Source organism: Sus scrofa, chromosome 7 (genome assembly GCF_054392235.1).
Source record: "Sus scrofa isolate SSC_HxYL_T2T_F1_AM1 chromosome 7, Sscrofa_HxYL_maternal_Yorkshire_Landrace_v2.0, whole genome shotgun sequence".
NCBI classification, from domain to species: Eukaryota; Metazoa; Chordata; class Mammalia; order Artiodactyla; family Suidae; genus Sus; species Sus scrofa.
In genome coordinates, this window is record NC_139389.1 from 56,655,295 (window position 1) to 56,679,203 (window position 23,909).

A 23,909-nucleotide genomic window follows, 5' to 3' on the forward strand; every position below is an offset into this window, starting at 1 on the left:
AAACAAAACAAAAATATGATATGCTGCTCAATTTATTCAAATCTTCCTTTACAGTTTTTTAGTAATTAAAACTTTTTTTCATATAGGACTTTTTCCTTTTTTGGCTGCTAGTTTTATACAGTGTAAAATATTTTCCTAGTTTTGTTGAGGGATTTTGATTTGTGTGTGTCCGTATCTGGTAACCAGCTACTTCTGAACTTTGTTTAGTTCTGAATTTTTATGCAGATCTCTTGGATGCCTTGAGCACACGTTACCATAGTGCCTACACATATTAATGCGGTCTATTCCTTTATCATGGCAGCAGCCAGGCCTTCCAAGTTCTGATGTTAAAGCCAGTTCTGAACCTTGGGCCTCTGTTCCACGTCTGCCTTCAGTGGAATTCCTCTTTACCACTGATTCTGGCTTTAGGGATCTTTACTGTATTAAGGAATTATGCTTTTATTTCATGTTAGCTTTAAACAAAACCTAGACTAGAATAGGTTGAATTTCATTCCATTATGTTACATTTATTAAGATGATTGTGTTTTTTCCTTAACTTACTGTTGTGTCTTACATTACTAGAATTTTCTTTTTCTTTTTAGGGCCCACACCTGCAGCATATGGAAGTTCCCAGGCTAGGGGTCCAGTTGGAGTTACAGCTGCCGGCCTAGGCCACAGCCACAGCAACACCAGATTCAAGCTATGTCTGCAACCTACACCACAGCTCATGGCAATGCCAGATCCTTAACCCACTGAGCGAGGCCAGGGACTGAACCTGCATTCTCATGAATCCTAGTCAGTTTTGTTAACTGCTGAGCCACAACCGGAACTCCCTCATTTTCTAACAGATTGAACCACGCTTGCATTTTCTAAATAAGGCTTGTCGTGAAAATAACATGTTTTCAAATATTCTCAAGCGATTAGCTCTCTAGGAGGCCCAAATGATATGACAGCTTTTGTTAAAAGGAAATCTGTGAGCTTCAGAACAAACAGCAGACCCTGCTCCCCAGAGCCCAGAGGCAACAGGAAGCAGCAGTGACTCTGTGGCCACCCTCTGGGTGGAGCCCGTGTGTTTTCAGAAGGGACAGGAGGGTGGAGGGTGGCAGCTGAGCAGGAACAGGCAGATGACAATGGGGAGGCCATGTGGACAAGTACAGGCTTCCTGGGGGTTAGGGTTTGAATCCAAGCTCTGCCAAGGCACATTTCCTCCTCCCACCTGACACGGGGACAAATGGTCAAGACCTCACTTTCTTCCGGGTCCCCCATCTGGGAGACAGTGACTCTAGAGAGCCAGGCCACCTCTTGGTGCCTCCCTCTTAGGAGGCCCCAGCACACTGCACAGACCTGACTCGGGGAGGTGCTCAATGTTTATTGAATCAGAACCCCAGAAAAGACAGGTCAATGGTGCTTCTTTCACATGTGACAAACAGCCTTTCTGGGAAGAAAATATTTTTGGTTGAGTCGGTTAAAAATCACGCCCAAGGCACACGGCTTGTGGTTACGGCTGGTGGTTACCTCTGCGTCGGAAAACGTGGGTGGGCTTGTTGCTCTGCAGAATTCTTCCTCATTTCAGTTTCCAGGCTGGGCACGGGAGTGAGGATGCAAAGGAAGGGGCCCACCACTTCCTCCAGGGCAAGATTTTAGGCCCGGTTCGCTCTGCTGCCCTGGCTCACACCAGGGGGATCGGGTAGGAGGCGCAGGCGGCCAGGCCGCACATGTTCTTTCCACGCTCGATGAGGAAGTACCTGCGCAGAGGGAGGGGCTGAGGCCTGGCTGGTGGCTTCCTTACCCCAGGCCTTTCTGGAACCAAGATCTGGCTCAGGGATCAGGCCCTCTGTATTTACTCACAAGACAACAGCGTTGGGTTTATTTGCTGCTCACCAGGAAATCTCTGACCTGACTTTGTGAATAATTTCTCCTTCCCTCTACTTGGCTGTCAAAAGAACCCTCTTTTTGCTTTTTAGGGCCACACGCACAGCATATGGAGGGTCCCAGGCTAGGGTCAAAAATAGGAGCTACGGCTGCCAGCCTACACCACAGCCACAGCAACCTCAGATCCAAGCCACTTTGGGGACCTACATCACAGCTCACACCAGATCCTCAACCCACCGAGAGGGCCAGGGATTGAACCTGCACCCTCATGAATGCTAATCAGGTTCATTACCACTGAGCCACAACAGGAACCCCAAGAACCCTCTTACTCTATCTGCGTCTCACTTCTCTCCAGAATTCCTAAGGGCCCCCTTCTTAGCCCTGCCTAGGCCCTCACATGGTTATTTAAATATCACCAGGACCCCCTGTGGTAACAGAGGAAAGTCTCCTTTTCCCATGAGGACATACAAAGTCTGAGAGGAGAGACCTGGACAAAATCACATCAAGATAGGTATATGGGGAGTTCCCGTCGTGAAGCCGCAGAATCAAATCTGACTAGGAACCATGAGGTTGCAGTTTCAATCCCTGGCCTCACTCAGTGGGTTAAGGATCCAGCGTTTCCCTGAGCTGTGATGTAGGTCACAGACTCAGCTTGGATCTGGCATTGCTGTGGCTACGGAATAGGCTGGCAGCTGTAGCTCCAATTGGACCCCTAGTCTGGGAACCTCCATATGCCATGGGTGTGGACAAAAGACAAAAAAACCCCCAAAAAAACAAAAAAAAACTAGATAGGTACCTGGGCCACCTGATTCCAGCCCTCTTCTCCTACAAAGAGGAGCTGTCAACCATCAGGGGTTAACTTGTTGCCTTGATTTCTCACCAGTGGGCCCTTCCCGATGTGGGCTTAGTCCCAGCAAGGCTTTGTGTTGTGAACTCTTTCCTAGCCGTGGACACAGAACCTACTGAGCCAAACAGACTCCTGTTCCTGGCACAGCATCTTTAAGATGTGGCATCCAGGGGAGAGAGGGGCTGCTGGAGGGGTCTTGAGGGCGTGAGACTCCATCCTCACACTCCCCTCCTCCTGGCTTGGGCCAAGGCTCAGCTGACCAGCCCCTTCTTGGAAGCCACATTTGAGGTGGAGGTCTCCTCCGAGGGCCCCCCTCCCAGCACAGGGAACTGGAAGCTGCTTACCCATTCATTCCCCACTGGGGACCCCATGAGTTTTTCACAATCCAATATGGTATCCCATTTTCTTCTCCGTACCCAACAGCCAGTACTGCGTGGTTGACTTTATCTGGAGTTTTATGGCAGGAGGTACTGGAAAACCAAAATAAAAAGTGTTTGCAAATATGGAAATTGTACAAGATGACTCAATCACACCCAAGTGATTGAGAGCAGTGTTGCGCAAAGAGAGGGGGCTGGAGATCATTAAAGGCGGTGCGTTAAGTCGATGAGTCACAGTGCAAGAGCAGTGTTCTCCTCCGCCCCTTGGGTTCTGCTCACCCAAAGGAAAGCATCTTGGTGTGGTGCTGGCCCAGCTCGGACACCTAACACTTTCCAATGTCTCTCTCTTCACAAGCAGAGAGGAGCCCTCTGGTTGCACCTCTGAGGGCAACAGTGCCTGGTCAGTGTGTCACACAGCATTGCTTTGCTGCCACTGTATTTATTTTGAGGATCCCCTTTAAGAATGGATGTGTGTATATGTAGAACTGAATCACTTTATTATACAGCAGAAATGATCACAACATTGGAAACCATCCCTACGTCACTAAAACTAAAATGACTCCCTTGTATTTAAGGGCAATTATATAGGTTTCCCATATAAGACAGTGAACTAGTTTAGTTCCCATAAGGAAACACTGAGAATTTCCAGAGGACAAACAGCAGTGCTCAAGTATCCGTTCAGCTGATGGGTAACTGAGTTTCTGGTCTGTGCCAGGCAGGCCTGGGGCAAGGAGCCTGGACGCCAGCAGCGGGCAAAGCTCTGCTCCTGAGTTTAGGAGGCTTCCTTGGCAGGGAGCAGACTGGCAGGGAGCAGAAGAGGCTACTTCCTTACAGTGGACTGAGGGCTGTGCCAGCTGTGACAAGAGCCCAAAGGGAGGGCCCAACCACTTGAGGGTGGGGGGGAAAGAAACTTTCCTGAGAAGGGAGGGCACCTGCATAAAAGCACAAACCCTTGGCGGGGGGGGGGGGCCTGCAGCGGGGGGCACAGGTGGAACAGGGAGGATGAAGGTGGTTCTGATGGGAGATGAGCTGGAGAGATTTTAAGTCTTCCTTCAGCTAAGCTAGGACACTGAACACTGGGAAGACATGGAGTCTGTAGGAGTTGGTGTGGCAAGAAGAACGTTCCAGAAGGCTGACTGGCCACGAGTTGGGGCACAAAGATGAGCCAGTGAGGAAGAAACAGAGACAGAGACATGGGGGAGAGAGTGGAGAGCCGTGTCTGACAGTGGGGAGGAAACATGGGACCCAAGGTTTCCAGGGGCTATCCAGCTGTGGGGAGGCCCTTGGCCCTAGGTGTCTAACGCTCGGCAGAGACCCGGCTGGCAGATGGAGATGTGGAAACTGTCAGCAAACAGTTGGAGTTCAAGGAGTGTGTGAGAAGAGGGCAGAAGGCTGAGGAGAAAGCCCTGGAGAACACTGGCATTTAGAAACATTTAGAAACAAATGCCAAGGAGGCCATGAACGAGACACCAGGCCGCTGCCAGAGGGGCTGAACTCACATTGCAAAAGAGGCAAAACACGTGGGTGAGATAAACCCATGTTAGCAATGCCAAGAACTGGGTTTTCTGAAAAACCCTGGGGTGAAGCCTTTAGCACGCGATTCTGGCGTCAGAGCAGCTACTTTCACTTCCCTGTTTCCCATCTGCTTTTTTCCTTTGGCTGCGCCCATGGCACACACAAGTTCTTGGGCCAGGTTATCAAACCTGTGCCATGGCAGTGACAACACCGGATCCTTAACCACTAGGCCACCAGGGAAGTCAGTTACATCCTCAAATTCTGGATTTGCACCACCAGAGGCAGCTCTTCTGCTGAGGAAGGGTGAGCTCTGAGCTCCAATCAAGGCCTCAGCCCTGACTACCAGGTGGCCTAGCTCTTACCTCCTCTCCCAGTCGGAGACCATGGATCCTGACCCTTGGGGCCCCAGGACAACGAACAGGGGGAATGTGCGAAATGCCAACACACATGGCAGGTGTCCAGAAACAGACGAGGAGGCCCACCCGGCCCCACCCCTGCAGGCTGCTTGGGGCCCCGGCTCACCTGGAGTAGATGCCCTTTCTGTACATGAGAAAGTCATTAGTCACCTCGAAGGCAAAGCTCACAGGGTTGTACAGGGCCACCGCCTCCACCATCGCCTCCTCGTCATTCTGTGAACAAAGGGGCCAACAGATAGACACGTGTGGCCTCTGCCGCCTCCCCACCCCACTTGTGAAATACAGCCCTTTGTCTTAAGGGAGGGGACAGAGGCACAGAGTGATGTCGAGGAAGAAAAGGGAGGCTGTTTTAAACCAAAGAGCTGCCACTAACGGGGAGCTGCCCTCCTTAGCAGAGCCGGACCCTGGATATTGGGGCTGGCCTGGGGGCACCCCCACCCCCTTGGGCCTGAATGGCTGGGACTCTTGGGGTTTTTCATTTGGCTTATGGGTCCCTCCTCCCAAACCCTGACTTCTCCGTGACCTTCCTTGGCCTTGCTGGTCTGTCTGGTCTGTACGCTTGTCTCCCCGTCCCTGCTCTCTCTGCTCCTAGGGAATCCTGCACCCTCTGCGGTCAAGCCCCTGATGGACTCATTCATTCAATCACTCACAACCACATCCCAAGGTCCTCTCCTGAGCCAGGGACTGGGTGTGTGTGTGGGGGGGGGGGAACGCCAGGGGCTGGGTATGTGTGTGCGTGTGTGTGTGTAGAGATGAGTGTGACCCCACACTCCCATTCCCAGTGCCCCTGGCACCCACAAAGCCAGTCTAAGGAATTTTTTTGGTAGAACACAGAGGTAACAAGTCCGTGAGCAGATGAAGCCCAGATGCTAGTGGAAACAAGAAGCCCCAGCAAAGGAGAGTGTGTCCCAGGGGACTTGGTCCCCTTCAGGCGGGAGGCAGCCAGAGGCTTCCTGGAGGCTGCAGCTTTGGAATGGCGCTGCGGAGACCAGGCAAAAGCAGCACTTGGAATCCTTTGGGGAGCTTTTAAAAATCCCAGTGGTCAGCCTGCAGCCCAGACAGGTACATCAGCATTTGCGGAGTGGGTCCCAGGCAGGAGGACTTTTTAAAGTGTCCCTGCTGGGAACCACTGGGTTAGTGTGAGCTGGAGAGGCCAGTCCCCTGTCTGGAGACCTTAGGGAATTGGAAGGAGGGTGAGCTGAGGCCGGGGCTCCCACTCTCCTGCAGCCCCACCTCCCTAGAGGGGTGGACAGAGCAAAAGCTGCCTGGTAAGCAAGTTGCTTCCTTCCCGTGCTCAGAAAAGGCCTTCTAAAGTGCAGGCAGGTCAGGGCAGATGCCACAGGGAAGACTCGGGGGCTTGTCCATCAAGGGGTGGGAGCAGAGCACTCGTGGGGCCTAGCTGTTCCCATGGCCACCCCTCTGCCCTGCCAAGGAGGGCAGGACACCACAGCTGGCCTGCTCTTCAGGGCCCAGTGGGTATCATGGATGTGGTTCTCCTGGGCACCAGGCAAAGGGATAACTTTGAGGCACCAATTTACCTCTTAATGGGATACAAACGGGCCAGAGCAGCTCAGCTCTTGGTAGGTGTATATAAGAGAAACTGGCTATTTTCTTTCTTTTCTTTTTTTTTTTTTTTCTTTTCTTTTTAGGGCTGTACCTGCAGCATATGGAAGTTCCCAGGCTAGGGGTCTAATCAGAGCTGTAGCTGCCGACCTACACCACAGCCGCAGCAACACCAGATCCAAGCCACATCTGCGAGCTACACCACAGCTCACGGCAATGCGGATCCTTAACCCACTGAGCAAGGCCAGGGATCGAACCTGCATCCTCATGGATACGAGTTGGATTCTTAACTTGTTGAGCCACAATGGGAACTCTGAAACTGGCTCTTTTCCGAACATAAATTTATCATAGTCAGAAACATCCCAGTTACAGGGTAGGGTGTAGGTTCTGGAATGACATGACCTCAGTTCAAATCCAGCTTCCACTTCCTAGCTCTGTGGCCTTGGGCAAGTTACTCAACCCCTCTGAACCTGTTTCCTCATCTATAAAATGAAGGTGGTAATGACACTTATCTGGAGGAGTGTCTTGAGTCTAAAGAGGTAACACATGTTAAGTGGTTGCTTTAGCACTGGCAGGCACTCCATAAACTGCAATTGTTATTACTCTTGCTGAGTGGCTTGCTTCAATTAAATGGTAGCTAGTGTCATTATCCAGACATCACATTTGCAATTTACACAGACTTTTGTGGGCACACGCCCTCAGCCTCACGCTCTCATCCGCACACACCACACCTGCACATACCTGTGGAGATGTTCCTTCTCTACACATGTTCTCCCACACTTGCAAACACGCACACACTCGAGTCACAAGAGCTGTCCCCGATTATTCCAGGTCTCTCTCGGACAAACAGGGTATCATCATACCTCCCCATCCGCTTGAGGTTAGGTGTGGCTGTGTAACTTGTTTTAGCTTTAAGAGCCACTGCCCAAGTTCCTGTCGTGGCACCTCGGAAACGAATCCAACTAGGAACCATGAGGTCGAGGGTTCAATCCCTGGCCTCAATCAGTGGGTTAAGGACCCACTGATGCCGTGAGCTGTGGTGTAGGCTGGCAGCTACAGCTCTGATTAGACCCCTAGCCTGGGAACTTCCATATGCTGTGGGTGTGGCCCTAGAAAGACAAAAGACAAAACAAAACAAAACAAAACAAAAAAGCCACTGCCTAATTTACCCCCCTCTTTCCCTCTGGCCAGGTCCTGGAGTGAAGCCAATGACACAGAGAACAGCCTTGCTTAAGGCAAGGGATGGGCATGTCATATGAGTGAGACATAAAATCTGATTGTTTGAAGCCATTCAAAGTTTGGAATTGTTTGTTACTGCAGCATAACCTGGTTTATACCAACTGACACGCATTCACACCCAGTGCATTCACATTCAATCTCACACACATACTTGATGTCCCACACATCCTCGCTCCCTCTCTGGTGGGTTGGGATTATGGCTTGCATTTTACCGAAAAGAAAATTGAAACACAATGAATGAAGCCTTGTACCGAATTAGGTCAGAACTGGAGCGTCTGGCTGCCAGTCTCATGGTCTTTCCTTCCCATTTTCCACTCTGCTGCCATCATGTGACGATCAAAACTTTTTTTTTAGGGCCACAGGTGCAATATATGGAAGTTCCCAGGCTAGGGGTTGAATCAGAGCTGCAGCTGCCAGCCTACGCCACAGCCACAGCAATGCCAGATCCAAGCCACATCTTCAATCTACACCATACCTCACGGCAATGCCATATCCTTAACCCACTGATTGAAGCTGGGGATCAAACCCACATCCTTGTGGATGCGAGTGCGCTGAGCCATGATGGGAACTCCTGGTCAAAACTTTAAAAGCAAAATGATGTGCTGCCAGGAAAGGCTGCCCTGTTGTGCCCACTGGCCATGTGACAGGAGTGGAAACTGCCCTCGTTATCAGAACCCAATCCCCACCTGAGAGAAGGACCGGTACTCACCATTGTGATGTTGGCTACATCCTTGACAAAAGCAATGGCCTTATCGGGCTGGAACTTGCAGTGATCATCCTGTTCAGGGCAGCAAAGGTCATGGCACACAGGTTAGGGACGCTCGGCTCTGGGCCGAGACTTCAAGCTTCCTCTATGCAATTTGAGAACATGTACAAAGCAAAAGCTACATGGGCCAGGGCCTGGGCGATGGCATCTCTTATGAGAGAATCAGAGGCATCCTTGTCCTCGGGGACCTCACAGTGTCCGGGGAGGAGCCGGTCTTGTGCCGGCTCTGGCAGAGGCAGGCTGGCTTGGCACTTGGTGGGAGTGTGAGGAAAGGGCTTGACCCTGTTCAAGGAAGCTTGCTGAGAAATGGAGCCCCGTAAAAGCCAGCACGACAGGGAGAGGGAGGGCTAGGCCCAGCTCAGGGAACGTCACTGACAAGAGGCAGGCGCAGAGGCAGGTACGTGGAAGGAAGGGAAGGCCAAGATGACGAGAGAGACAAGACTTGACGTTGAGGAACCAACGAGTGGTCCAGCAGGAGCATCAAGTTTCCAAAGGGAAGAGGAAAGCAAACGATGAGCCTGGAAGGTCAGGTCTGGGCGGGGGTGAGGCAGGCCAACGCGTCTGGCGCCTTTGAAGATTTCTGAATGAGGCAGCATGGCCCAAAGCGCGGTCACCCTCAGTGATCTAGGATGAAGGGCAGGGACACGGGATGGGCCAAGGAGCAGGTGTGGGAAGGCCTATGATGGTCGGAAGGCTGACTGAAGTGACAGTCTGGGCGGGGGGTCCACTCCCAGAACAGACCCCTGGCGACCAAGAGGTTTTAGGGAAGGATGGTGCCTCCCGTCGCTGAGGGGAAATACAGGAGTCAGAGGCCTCGGGGGACAGTGAGGTGCTTAGCCGTGTACAGGCTGGGCTGAGGGGATGGCAGGGGAGGCCCTGGGCAAAGTGGGTGTGGGCCCAGGGTACTGTCAGCACGCGGCTGGCTCTGGATGAGCTCCTGGATGCACACGAAGGAAGAAGCCACCACCCAGGGCTCTGTGCCCTCTGGGCAGGAGGAAGGCAGCCAGGTGTGGGCCAGGGCAGGAGGCCCTGGACAGAGCAGCAAGAGGCCCCTGGTCAGCTGAGAGCTGGGGCTCCGGCAAGCAGAGGCAGTGAAGGAGTGAACTTGAAAAGACAGCGCTGAGAATTCAGGAGGGGCCGGGGAGGCCTCAGGCAGGTGCGGGGAAAGGGGTGTCTTCTGAGGCTGGGCTAGCAACGGAGACAGGAGCCCTGAAGACCAAGAAGATGGAGCCCAGGCTGCCCAGTTACCTGGCCCTTGTACGGGTAGGTGTCTTCACCCATGATGCCCTTGTTGTAGCGGATGTACTCGAAGGCCTGGCTGGGGAGACCCCTGCAAGAAGCACACACAGCTGTGCCCACCGATGGATGAGGGGCCTGCGGGCTGGAGCTTGCTAGACGTTTGCCCCGGCCGGGCTGGGAGGCCATGGTGGGGGCTTGTCCCAGGGGCAGAGAAGTCTCTGAGGGGCCAGCAAGGCCGCCCCATTTGCCTGGCCTCAGGATGCAGCTCAACAGACTCAGAGGAAGCTATCAAGGAGGGTCCAAGGTCCAGCCACACATGCTTGTGGGGACAGAGACCCCTGGAAGCCAGGCCCCTACTCTGTCAAGGACAGCACAACCGCTAGGATCTGCCCAGCTCACCGCCACCCCCACAGGGCCCTGCCTGGGCAGGCGCTCTGTGAACATGACTGTCTGACCCCTCGGAACCTGGTGAATTAGATGCTGTTATTTCTTGAGGCTCGAAAAGGCCGAACAACTTAGCCAGGGCCACATAGTTATAGCCAGGACCTGGTTCCAAAGGCAGATCTTTTTCTACCTCGTGCTGCCTGCCAGAGCAAACAAGACTCAACAGCTATCCAGCCACAACTCTTGAGCAATTCCCTGTCCCTTCCGTATTTTCTCCATAGCATCTGTCACCACCCCACCTGGAACACACTTGCTTGTGGCCTGGCCCCGTTAGAACATCAGCTGCTACATCCCCTGTGCCTAGGTACACAGCACGTGCTGTCAGATTTGCTGAATGGAAAAAAAAAAAAAAAAGAAAAAGGAGTAAACCAAAGCAAAGAGGCCCCTGTGAGAAATGGGGGTGGGGGGCAGAGCACGCTTTTGGGCTCTTGTGACGGGTGGTGTTTATAAGCTGCAGAAAGGAGAGATAAGAAACAAGGTGAGCCATGAGGCTGAATTCGGTATGATAGTGGATCAGCAACCAGGCCATGACTTTGCCCCTGACTCCCAAGGTCTTGGCCTGAGCGCAGCTCTCTGCATATTGGCTGCTTCCAGAGCAAGCAGAGCCTGAGGCCCTCGCAGGACTCGACCACAGGAGGGACAAGGGCCTGGGGCTGGGCTGAGGTGCAGGCAGGCAAGGCTGGGCGTGTGCTTGAGGGGGAGCATGAGGGGCCTTAAGCACAAATGTGCTGGGAAAGCCACCAACCCCGAGGAACGGCCTCAGAGCACTGCCCATGTGTGTACATGAGGATGAGGGCTACACACACACAGAGACGTGAGGGAATCCCTCACAGCCTGTTCTAAGGAGGGGCCAGGAAAAAAGGCCCAGCAAAGACCTGGCCTTTGGGCTTGAACACTGAACCACATCTATAGGAAAGGTCCCTCACAGGGCCTGCCGAGCTGGGCGGCTAGAGCTTTAAAGAACTTGTAGAAAGGCCAGCTAGACATCTGTGCGTGGATCTTGTTTTGGAGAATGATGTGCTTCTCACTCTATTGTTCTTTGAGCCACTTGCCCAGAGGCCTTGGTGGCGGATGGAGCCAAGGGTACTGTGGGATGAAATCTGGGTGACACCCAGGAAAGAGGGCAGATTTTGGAACCAGACAGGCCTGGGCTCGGATTACGGCTCTGCCCATTCCGCTGAGGGCCCCGGGGCATGAGGAGACCTTCCGCTTCCAAAGGGGGCTGATTTTGCTACCACCGAGGGCACAGTCTGTGACAACACCCAGCACATCGAGTGGGAGATGAGAAGGGGCTTTGGGTGCCTCGGGCCAGGGACCTACCCTTGGCAGCCGTGATTGTTGAAGTTCTGGGCGCAGTCCACCAGCTGCTGTTCTGCCTGGAGGGAGGAATGCACACCCTGTGAGCTGAGAGCTCCCGCAGGGGACAGTCCTGGGGTCCCCCCACCCCCCACGCGCGCTGACCCATGTGCGTGGCCCCGGCAGCTCTGGGTCAGGAGGATCAGTCCCCAAGGGCAGGGGCTGTCTCTGTGTGTCTAGGCACCAGCCCAGCAGTTGGCACAGGCCAGGCAAGAGCTCAGCAACAACCTGGCAGCCAAGCCGGCAGGTAAGGGGGTGTGTGTGTATGCACGGGGTGCCTGTCCGGGAGCTGCTGGTCATAAGGTCCCGTGGTGGTGGTGATGGCGCATGGGAAGGAGGGGACAGGCCACCCTCAACCCGGGCCCAGTGGCCCTCGCCAGCCTTGCCCTCTTTCCCGCACAGCAGGCAGGGCCTGGGCAGTCACCCCTCACTCGGGGAGGTCAGGGCTTGAGGACATAGGTCCCAGCTCTTCCCGCCGTGATGATAAACAGCTTGGCCGGGGTGGACACAGCTCCTACAGGGCAGCGTCCCAGGCAGGCTCTGCTCTCTGAAGGCCCCAGGCTGCAATGAGGAGCCCTCAGAGCCACCCAGGAACAAGACTTTGGCCCATTTCCTCAATGAGCCTCATCCCCTTCCAGGTAAAGTGTCAACTGAGATTTGTGTGCTCAGCCTCCATGATGTTGGGATACCTGAAGTCCAACTGAAATGGCACTGTTAGCCAAAGCCGCAAGGAAGCCTGCAGGCCCAAGATGACCACCCCCTACCCCACCCAGGTCAGGCAAAGCTGTGACCTCTGCAGGAGCTGAGCCCTTTCCTCCCCTCCCCCAACGGCTGACTGCTCACCAAGGACAGCATCTTCCCAGTTGCGATGGCAACAGCAGACTCCAAGGCCCCTGTGGTAGAGAAGGTCCAGCAACTGCCGCAGCTGCCCTAGAAGCCAGGGGGCAGGAGGAGGGAAGTCAGGAACCAGGACCCAGCAGGCTCTGGTGACGTCAGCGCACAAAGCCCGAACCTACTGCTGTCTACTCTGACCCTCACAAGCCCTGCGAGCTGGCCTCCTTCTCCCCGTGTTACAGATGAGAAAACTGAGGAGAAGCAGCAGCAGGAGTTTCCATCAGTGGAAACGAATCTGACTAGGATCCATGAGGATGCAGGTTCGATCCCTGGCCTCGCTCTGTGGGTTAAGGATCTGGCGTTGCCGTGAGCTGTGATGTAGGTCACAGATGCTGCTTGGATCTGGGTTGCTGTGGCTGTGGTGTAGGCGGCTACAGCTCCGATTCCACCCCTAGTCTAGGAACCTCCATGTGCTGAGGGTATAGCCCTAAAAAAGACAAAAACAAAACAAAACAAAACAAAAAGGAGAAGCAGCAGCAGGAGCCACTGCTGACTAGCACCCATGTACTCCCAATACTGGCCCCTCACTGACCCATCCCCACCGTGCTGCAAGGGCCGGACCCCATTCTGTGGTCTTCTGCCCCTCCTTCTACTTCTGAATCTTATGCTGGCTCCTCTTCTTCCCACTGTCCTTCAAAAGGACTCACCAAAGTCCTGCTTCTAGAACATTCTCTCTTGCCTTGCCACCTCTAGTCTCATTCACCTACAGTCCTATTAAACTAACAACTCCCCAAACCCTGGCCTCCACCCAGACCCAGACATCTGTTTTCCAGAAGATTCCAACTGTGCCATCACCACCCCAGACCCTGCCCGTCCTGCCCCATCCATCCACTTCACCATCTTCTGCTGCAGTCATGACTGCTGCCCGTCCTCCTTAATCGCAGCACCTCACGAGGGCAAGGAGCCTGCCCGCCAGGTTCCAACCCTTGCTCTGCCTGACACCATCTGTGCGGCCTGGGCAAGTTGCTGCCCCCCCTGCCCCCAACCCTCAGTTTCATCATTTGTGAAAAGGAACAACTGCACTTGCCTCACAGGGCTGTTCGAGGGTAGATAAGCCAGCCTGTCAGGTAGTTACCCCATGCGCTCAGAAATGTTAGCTGCTGCTAGTGAGTTTCTCTCAGCCTCACCTTTGTCTCCTTCCCCCTCCATGGTTCAATCTCCTATATTCTACTTCTCAAGCGTCTCCTAAGATTCCCTTCCTCACTGTCCTCGCTGAGTCCTTATCACTTGTCTCCCTGGAAAGAGCCTTCACCGACACGCCTCCCCTGCCACCCCAGTCCCTTCCCCTCAAATCCTTCCCTCAGCAGGGAGGGGATGGCCTGGGCAGCGTGTCTCCGGCTGATCAAGGAGGTGGGCTCGGCCACCGCTGAAGGAGGCAGAGCCGGGCCAAGCCACCAGCATGGTCTTGCGGCTGGTCTGAAGTGCCCTCTGTCACCTGCTTGCCTTGCACCCTGAACAAACCCCCTTCCCTTAGCAAAGTGAGAAACCCCCAAGGCTGCTGAGCTAATGTCAGATCCTGTTGCCATAGCCATAACTGCACAGTGGCTACAGTGAGAGACCACATGCCCCTGCCAGAGTAACTGCCTTGTTCTGGCCCCTTCACCCAGGGGGCTCCATCCTGCCCGATGGCCAGGAACAGTTCACATAAGGAGCTGGAACATTCTTGGCAGACCTCCACTTCTCATCTGCCCAGAGCGTGAGCAGGTTCAGGCTTCCACCTGAATCCTCGTTGCTCTGAACTGTCACGGGATTCTCGGATGCTCAAAAAACCGCCTTTGCATCTTGCGGGGAGAGGGCTGACCTCACTCCACCCCTCTGACTGCTGGGACGGGGGACTCCTTCTGGCTTCTGGGTGCTGGTTTAAACATCCAGATCACTAGGCAGGCTCTGGGAACCCAGCAAGCCGGGGAGGGTCTGAAGGTGTGCCACACGGCTTTAAGGAAAAGGAGAAAATGTTTCTCATGGCGCGTTTCAATGGCAAGCCCAGGGCGGGAGAGCCAGAAACCTTCACTGTGTGTTCCCTGGGAGCGAGAGGAAGGAATCTTTTCGAAGAAGGCCACCCCCACCCCTGTCACTTCCAGGGGACAGCTAGGGGTATTAGGGTTCCGACTCCAGAACAGAGCATGTACCTAGTCCTCAGCTGAATGTGCAAAGGCACCGGCCACTCGCCTTGCCAGGCCTTCTGCAGGGGGCGCTCTTCAGAGCATGTCCGAAATGCTGGGTTTCATTCTGTTCACTGCACACCAGCAGCTACCTTGAGGGCAGCAGAAGGCCAGGGAGGGGCTGGACCCTGGTAACTTACGGAGAAGAAGGAGGATGAGAATAAAGGATGTGCGGGCAGTAGGAATGGGGTCCTGGTGTCAGTCTCTGAAGGACGAGGAGATTATGATATTTTGGTCTCTGTAGAAGACCAGGACCAATGGGAAACTTTGCACAGTGGGGTAGAAGTGACTGAATAAATTTCAGCCCAGTATAGAATTTTTTTTTTTTTTTTTTTTTTTTTTTGCTTTTAGGGCCGCATGTGCAGCATATGGGAAGTTCCTGGGCCAGGGGTCGAATCAGAGCTGCAGCTGCCACCCTATGCCACAGCCACAGCAATGCCAGATCCAAGGCACGTCTGCAATCTACACCGCAGCTCACGGCAACATGGGATCCTTAACCCACTGAGCAAGGCCAAGAATTGAACCCACATCCTCATGGATACTTGTCGGGTTTGTTACTGCTGAGCCCCAGTGGGAACTCCCAAGAAGTACTGTTTTCGGCTCTCGAGCCATCCATAAAAACAATGACCTGGCCATTCAGAGGAAGGCAGCTAGAGAGAGGATGAGGAATAACAGAGTTGAGGATAAACCTGCTGTGGTTTGGGGATTCTTTTGAGTTTTCCTTCCTGGCGGACTGCCCGGGGATGTGGCTATTTTGGGGGAGAGGATGGAGATTGTGAATCATACCTGATTTTTCACTGGTGAGACAAAATTTCCTTTTTTCCGCCAGTCCATAGAGGGTGGGTAGGGACCGGTACCCCGCAGGTAGTTACCTTTGGTGGCTGAACAATTCTGAAACAATAAATTCCGATTTTTTCAGGGGGAAAGAAAAACTTCTTGGATGGAAAAGTGTATAATTAAAACGGAATCACCAGGAGAGAATGGGAAAGATAGAAGCTGCCAGAACCAGCCCCCCCATCTACTGGTTCCAGATGCTAAGTGACAGGTCTCTTTGGGAGCCCAGGTTAGGAATAGTTAGGGCTAGGTAGCCAGAGTTAGCAAATAAAAATACAGTTCACCCAGTGAAATCTGAATTTCAGATATTATGTCCTGTGTAATATTTAGGATGTGCTTATGCTAAAATATTATTTGTTGTTTGTTTGAAATTCACTTTTATTTATTTTTTTTATTTTTTTGTTGTTGTTGTTGTTGCTTTTTCTTGGGCCGCTCCCGCGGCATCTGGAGGTTCCCAGGCTAGGGGTCGAATCGGAGCTGTAGCCACCAGCCTACGCCAGAGCCACAGCAACGCGGGATCCGAGCCGCGTCTGCAACCTACACCACAGCTCACGGCAATGCCGGATCGTTAACCCACTGAGCAAGGGCAGGGACCGAACCCGCAACCTCATGGTTCCTAGTCGGATTCGTTAACCACTGCGCCACGACGGGAACTCCTGAAATTCACTTTTAACTGGGCATCTGTATTTTCTCTGGCAAATCTAAGTCTGGGGTCTGCTTCAGGCCAGGAGTGTGAACTGAAGAACTGCTGAGAGCTGACCTCTCTGGATCCCCTAAGAACCTGGGGCACCCCTCCCCACCCCCACCCCACCAAAGCCAGGGGTGGGGGTGGCGGTTGAATCTGGCTATCAGTAGAGCAGGCTATGAGTCTATTCCAAAAGTCTCAGTGAAATGACTCCGATTTGGTCACAATGAGTATCACCCACCTGAGGCTCTGACCAAAGATACTTGTGTCTTATTTCATCAAAGCTCATGTCTGAAAATTGGTTCAGTCCCACTGAAAAAGAGAAGGAAAAACAATAAACTAAAACAAAGCCAACAACAACAACAAAAAGCACTCAGTAAATCACTAATAAACAAAAAAAATGAAACCGCACATTTACTTGTGTCTGATTTACAGCCCCTGCAACATGGCTCCTTTAAATGTTTAAATGGAATATGCAGTCGACCCTTGAAAATGTAGGTCTGACCTGTGCGGGTCTACGTGTAAGCAGGTTTTTTTCCACAGTAAACAGAACGGTGCCACACCATCTCCAGGGGGACACGGACCCATTGCATTGATGCCTCGGATGGAGGAACCGTGTATACAGAGGGCAGACTATAAGTTATATTCAGATTTTCAACCGTGCAGAGGGTGGGGGGCCCTAGTCCCACATGGTTCAAGGGTCAACTGTAATGCCCTATACCAAGGTCAACCTCACTGTACTTCAGCATCCCCTGGGGAGCTTTTCAACAGTAGGTAAGTCTGGGCTGCACCCAAGATGAGAAGGCAGTGTGTCTGGAGTGGGGCCTGGGCACCTATTTTTTATTTAAGATACCCCGTTAGTGAGTCTGATGGACGTCTGGGTACAGAACCACCACACCTGCACCAAGCGCCTGTGCACCTGCTACCTCCAATAGTCTTCAGAGCAACCCAGCCAGGGGAGCATTTTCCTTTCCACTTTACAGTCAAGGAAAATTTCAGAGATGCCAATGCCCCCCGTCAGCGTCACACAGCTCACACTGGGCAGAAATGAGATTCAGACTTGGGTTTCCTTCTGCCTCATGCCTTTTGCCCACATGACCAATGTAGCCGATACTGCCATCATCTCTGTACCCTCAGTATATACTCGTGGTGTTTTTTTGTTTCTTTTTTTAAAGGGCTGCACCCACGGCATATGGAGGTTCCCAGGCTAGGGGTCCAATCAGAGCTGTAGCTGCTGGCCTACACCACAGCCGCAGCAATGCCAGATCCAAGCCACGTCTGCAACCTACACCACAGCTCAGGGCAACGCCAGCTCTTTGACTCACTGAGTGAGGCCAGGGATGGAACCTGCGTCCTCATGGGTGCTAGTCAGATTCATTCCTACTGAGCCACAACGGGAACTCTGGGGTGTGTGTTTCTGGTGAATCTAACCCAGAGTGAAGGCAGATGTCCTGAGAGGCTGCTCAGGAGTCCAGAGCACATCTCTGAAGACTCACTGTCCCCTCACAGCAAGCCAAGGGCTCAGCATCTGGGCTGGACCCTCAGATGGCAGGATCGGGGCAGGGGCTTCTATACAGCCTCCCATAAACTTCACAACCACCGAGAGGGGTACGAGCATTATCCCAAAGTTACAACCCCTTGTATGTCACAGAGAACAGCAGCAGAACCAGCATCTGAGGTCAGCCATGCCCAGTGTCAGAGCCTGGTTGCTGCTCCCTCTTCCCAGGCTCCTCCTGGAGGGGTGGCTCTTCAACCAGTGGGTGCCAATAATTGATTTCTTTCCAGGTCTGAGATGTTCCCTCCTCCAGAGGGGGGGAAGCCTGGAGCAAAGGCGTCCCCACCGTACGTTTAAATGTGTGGTTCCCAGCGTTGTGGGCATTGATCTTCCTCCAGTTGCTGACAAACACCTGCAGCCGGTGGTGGTACTCCTCCAAGCTGTATTTCTTTTGGTGCTAAAACAAAACACATCAGCAATAAGTCACAGAAACAGGATGCAGCTCACCAGAGGGAGACGGTTTTGTTTTCTAAGAGGGGGACTGGAGGTTTTCTTTCTGCCACGATTCTCAGGCCAAACCTGTGTTAGCAGGTGGGACACTGTCCCAGGTCTCTGTGGTCAAAGTTGGGAAGTTACAAAGCAAAGCCCCTGCCCCCAGGGGACCTGTGGCCAGAATGAAGCTAAGGCAGCTGCCGGAGAGTCAGTCAATGGACCAGGAGGCCCTGGTGAAGGACCTGCCAAGCGCAGGTCACCCCTGGATGCCACAGCTGGTACTGGGTCAATCACCATTTTTAAATGCACACGCACCAGTGTTTTCCAATGGATTCTCCAGCCAGCACATGATGTGACTTGAATACAAAATGTGGCAATGAATTCTAAGGCTTGAAAGGCTGCCAGCCAACTTCATCACTGGGGACCACTGTTTGGAAGGAATTCGCTTAACTGAATCTTTCTCAGTGCTCGACCAATTCCCAGTCTGGAAAGACCCAGGGGAGTCCAGTGAGAAAATCCTCAGGATCTCACAGCAGTTGGATTGCAGAGAGTTAGTGAAACGAAAAGCTTCAAAAAGAAGTTGGACACTGACCTGCACCATCCAGGACTTAAAGTGCAACTTCTCTGCAAAAAAGAAAAAAAAAAAAAAAAAAAGAAAGAAAATTTAGGCCTGGTACCTTGCAGTTATGCCTATCACCAAGGAGGGCACATCAAGTCTGATTTGCATTTTAGGAAATGAGGCTAAATTTCAAGTACCGAAAATGGTGTTATCTGATGCTGAATGAGAAAAGGAACTCTGACTGCTTTTATACTCCCAAATTAATTTTGAAAAACAGTATGCCATTAATCTATGGTATGAAAAGTCAGGACAGTGGTGATCCTTAGGGGGCACACAGAGGGGGCTTCTGGTGTACTGGTACTATTCTGTGTCTTCATCTGGGTGCTGGTTTCATGAGTGTGTTTTTTGTTGTTGTTGTTGTTTGCTTTTTAGGGCCGCACCTCCGGCCTATGGAGTTCCCAGGCTAGGGGTTGAATCAGAGCCGCAGCTGCTGACCTACACCCCAGTCACAGCAACACGAGTTTCGAACCACGTCTGTGACCTACATATACCACAGCTTATGGCAACACAGGATCCTTAACCCACTGAGCCAGGCCAGGGATCAAATTTGCATCCTCGTGGATACTAGTCATGTTTGAAACCTGCTGAGCCACAGTGGGAACTACCAAGAAGTTAATTTAAAAACCTGTATACCCCAAGCGTCGGCAAAAATTTTTAAAGGGACAGGCAGTAAATATCTTAGACTTTGCAATTTCTACCGTTTATCACAACCACTCAACTCTGCCCTCATGTATGTAAATGAATGAGTGGGAGTGTCCCAATAAAACTTTATTTATAAAAATAGGCTGGTCATTTCTTTGCGGACCACTGCTATAGCTACCCTTGCACATTTTTTAAAGTTATCTAAAAATTGCACTTCAAACTTAAATAGCTGCAAAAGATGTATTCCAGGTTATTCTAAATAATGACATTTAAAAATAAGACTGGTATATCATTCTTTTAAAGCTTCCAAAGGAATCCACATACCATTCATGATTTGATAGCCACCATCAATAGAACAAGCTCTCCTCTATAAGAGTTGACTATTTTACAATAGCTTCTTTTTCTCCTTGAACCCCCATCTCCATCCACACCTCACAGAATTTTATCCCAAGGGAGTGACTGGTTTATACCTGATCACTCTAACATCCTCTTATGCAAAGACAAGAACAGAAAGTATAAATTTAAATTACTTTTATTTCCTGTGACTCATATACCTCTAAATACTATAAAAATGTATTCCGGGTTGAGTCCTCCTCCTCCTCATCATTATTACCACTAATTAATTAAAACACCTCAAACCTATGATACCTCTTGGAAAAGTAGCTATTAAACACAGAAAGTAAACTTGTATTGGAAAAGTATCTCTTAATAAAGTAAATTAAACTTTGTTAACAAGCCCTTTCCTATGGATGTATATGTTTGTGGGTGAATATTACCTATTTTTTTTGGATGAGTTAGTATTAATTTTGGTCTTTATTTTTTCCATAGGTCAAAGGGCTGAGAAATTCTGCTTGGATAAGCAGGATTGCTCATTGCTTATAGCTTCTGGGAACAGAAGGCAGTTTTTAGAGCAACGTCACTCAATTCCTTGCACGCCTTTCACACCCCAAATCACATGGTGCCTATTACACAATTACATCCAGGACCTCATCAGCTGCTACTAGGTGGGAATTCTGTCTCTACTTGCAAGTAGAGTTTGAAAATTGAGTCCCTGTCTGTGCCTTTTTTGTGTTCCCCCCACGATCCACACCCCACAGTTTGAAGGTCACTGTTGTACAGGATCTAGATGTCCCCTCGTGGGTCACAGATCTGTTCCAGAAACCCAGTGACGTGTTTTCCCGGAGAAAGAAGCGGACATTTCCCCAAAACACACCCTGCGTGGGAGAGGACTGCAAATTCTGGTTAAGGCCCTGCTATGGCTGCTGGCTTCAGAGGCAGACAGATCTCAACTTAGGACCTGGGTTTGAGGCAGATGGAGTTTAGGACAACTGATCAGTTTAGCCTCCAGAGGTTTCAAAAGCAACCAGCAGGTGTGAAAACCCAGGATTATTTCTCATTCGCTGGAGGTCAGTGGAAGAAAAAGCCAGAGGATCTTGGGGCGCAGCCAGAAGGGCCTACTGGTGACCCCTGTGTCCCAACCTCAGATAGACTCATTTGAATCCACTGTGCCTTCTGGAAGAAAGCACACATGTTCTATGTATTTCCCCCCCCCCCCCCCCCCCCCCCCCCGTCCCCTGCATCTGGGGGATGGTGTGGGAGTATCTAGAAGAGGAATTAGCAAACTCTGGCCTGCTGTCAGTTTTTGTTTGGCCCAGGAGCTAAGAATATTCACACTTTAAAATGCTTAAAAAGAAATGACATTTTGTAGCACCTGAAAATCATTTGAATTCATATTTCAGTGTCTATACATAAAGGTTTCTGGGGGAGTTCCCGTCGGGGTGCAGCAGAATCAAAACTGACTAAGAATCATGAGGTGGCAGGTTTGATCCCTGGCCTCGCTCAGTGGGTTAAGGATCTGGCATTGCCGTGAATTGTGGTGTAGGTCACAGGTGTGGCTTGGATCTGGCGTGGCTGTGGCTGTGGCTGGCAGCTCTAGCTCCAATTAGACCCCTAGCCTGGGAACCTCCTTATGCTGCGGGTGTGGCCCTAAAAAATGGGGGGAAAAAAAGGTTTCTGGGAATATAATCCACTCATTCATTTACATACTGCCTATGGCTACTTTCAACACAAAGTTAAGTAGTTGCTACAGAGACTGTACAGTCCACAAGGCCTAAAACATTTACTACTTGGCCCTTTAGGGAAAAGTTTGCCAAGCCCTGGCCTGGAGTTAAGAGTGCTTGGAGCGCCAGCCCTCCTCTTTGACTCAGGCCACATAGCCAGGGCAAAGCAAAGCCCTGGCTTGGGGCAGCTGGGTTTTCCTTAGGTAGGGACTGAGTAGGAAGCAGGGGCCCTCAGGGGTCTGCAAGTCTTGGGGGGGTGGTGCTTTCTTGTATAAATGGGTGGGGAGGAATAAGATAAGGTTCTGGTCAAAAAGATCCAGCCCCAGGGATCTCTGTCCTGTCCCCAGGCTTTTCTTTGGCTACTCTTTGTCCTTAGGGTGAGGGCAGCAAGTGGTTCCATGAGGTCAGAGCCTGCAGGTGGTGGGCTGACGCTGAGGGTAGGCAGAAGCAGAGAAGGAGGGAGGCTGCAGGGGAGGACCTTCAGCCTGGGGAGGCGCCTGGAGCCCCCGAAGCAGAAGAGGTGTAAGAGCTCCATGAAGCCAGACCGCTCACAGCCCACCTGACCATAAAGGGGAGTCCTGGGGCTCGACCTTACAGCATGGACCCTCAGTTTTCAGGGGCTAAAGCTGCCATTGCTCTAGGCTCAGAGAGTCACTCGGGTAAACAGCCCATCCAGCCACTTCTAGTTATAGACTCTCGAGGCACCTGGGGGAATCTAGGCCAAGTCTCTGGGAAGTTGGGAGAAAAGGCTGTAAAGTCCCTGCGCACTTGGGCAAGGGCAGATCAAAATTCTCTAAAGTTTCCAGGTTGGGTGGGGGTGGAAGGTTGAAGGGGCCCTGGGCTGCTGTGGCGTTCTAGGCTCTGCAGCCCCCTGGGGGACCCTGGGCACCTATCCACCGGCTCCTCCGGTCACGCCAGATGCCCGCCCTCCAGACCTCCTTCCCCTCCTGGCCCCGCTGCCGGTCATGCCGGTCACCCCTCCCGCGTCCTGGTTCCCGACCAGCAGAAGCCCCTGGGCCTCAGGTCTGGGAAATGCGCTGCCCGGCTCCTCCCCGGCCCACGGTCCCAACCTGCCCAAGTCCTCCCGAGTCTCCGACCTGCCGGGCCCCTTTCCAGGGGCGCCTCCCCGGGGGCCCGGCCGGCCTCCGCGCCCCATCCCCGTACCGAAGGAGCTCACGGCCAGGTTGGAGGCGCCGCAGGCTGGGGGACCGAGGAGCCAGGCCCCAGCGCAGAGCAGCGACAGGACGGCCCACATCTCGGCGGTGGCGGCGACTCGGCCAGCACACAGGCTCGCAGGGCCGCCGCGGTGCGGGTCAAAAGCGGCCTCGCGAGGGCGGGAGGGGCGGAGACAGGCGGCGGGGGCGGGGGGACGGGGAGGAGGCGGGGCCCCGCGGGCAGCCCAGGGCGCCGGGCTCGTGCGCGGGAGGAGGGGCGTCGCCGACAGTCCCGGGTCTCAGTCCACTCCTTTTTCATCCTTTTCTCACGGTCCATCTTCCGCCCTGGCCACATCACTACTCTTTCTCCTTCTCTGCCAGGAAGGCCAAGATGAACCGCCTCGCCCGTCTGGTGGGGTCCTTGATCTCCCGGAACCGGCAGGCACCAGGGGCCAAGGTGGTGCCTGTCCCCACCCCCAGAGTCTTCATCTCCCCGCTCAGTAACCACATTCCCCCGGTTGTCCCTTGTGCCTTGCAAAGAACTTCAACTAGAGGAAGTGGACAACTGTGAGTTCCCCGCCCCCCACACACAGCAGGAATTTGTCTTTCTACTGAGAAAGAACAGCTGCAGGGCCACGTTGTCTATTTTGCAAATCTGAAAAAAGGAATGATGATTTATAGGAGTCTGAGATAAATAAATGAACAGACATTTCCAGCTAAGGAAGCGATCACAGGGCTTGCTTCAGGGGAGAGAGTGTGATTAGACCAGGCTGTAACAACCTGTGAGGCACTCACTGGGACCAGGGACCTCTCATTTTACAGATGGGGAAACTGAGGCTCCTGGAGTTGATGGAAACGTTCCCAGGAAGTGTGCAGAGGGAGTCTGGACCCAGGTTTGACTTAAGGCAGTTGCTCACTCTGCTCTGTTGCAACCCGGGGCATTTTGGTGTGGTCAGAGCCTGTCGGGGCTGGCCTGTCAGATCCGAGCTCTTTCTGTCTCTCTCTCCCAGACAGGAGGCAAGAGGTTCTCAGCCCAGACTCTGCCTGTGAGGGCCCTGGGGGAGAAGATTCCTGCAGTTCTCTCCTGGGATTTGACGAGCAGGTCTGGATACAGCTCTTGAATCTGCACTTTTACCCTCAGGGTGATCCCTCCGTGCAGCAGTGGGACACTGAATCTTCCTGAAGATCAGCAGTGCCAGCAGACACTGTCTTTTCAGTGCCCTTGTCTGGATACCCCTTGGGTGTGAAATATCTGAGAA

General features: G+C 52.6%; 1 protein-coding gene across 1 annotated transcript; it reads right to left on the reverse strand.

Moving 5' to 3' along the window:
* Positions 1-1,328: 1,328 nt before the first annotated feature.
* On the reverse strand, positions 1,329-22,848 carry CTSH (cathepsin H). Its single transcript, NM_213929.2, is given in 12 exon segments — positions 1,329-1,724; positions 3,043-3,168; positions 5,113-5,219; positions 8,518-8,586; positions 9,823-9,904; positions 11,578-11,633; positions 12,457-12,543; positions 15,456-15,560; positions 16,430-16,500; positions 18,035-18,140; positions 18,768-18,799; positions 22,661-22,848. Coding segments are annotated over 12 exon segments (1,008 nt in total). The 5' UTR covers positions 22,752-22,848; the 3' UTR covers positions 1,329-1,648.
* Between the last annotated feature and the right edge of the window lie 1,061 nt (positions 22,849-23,909).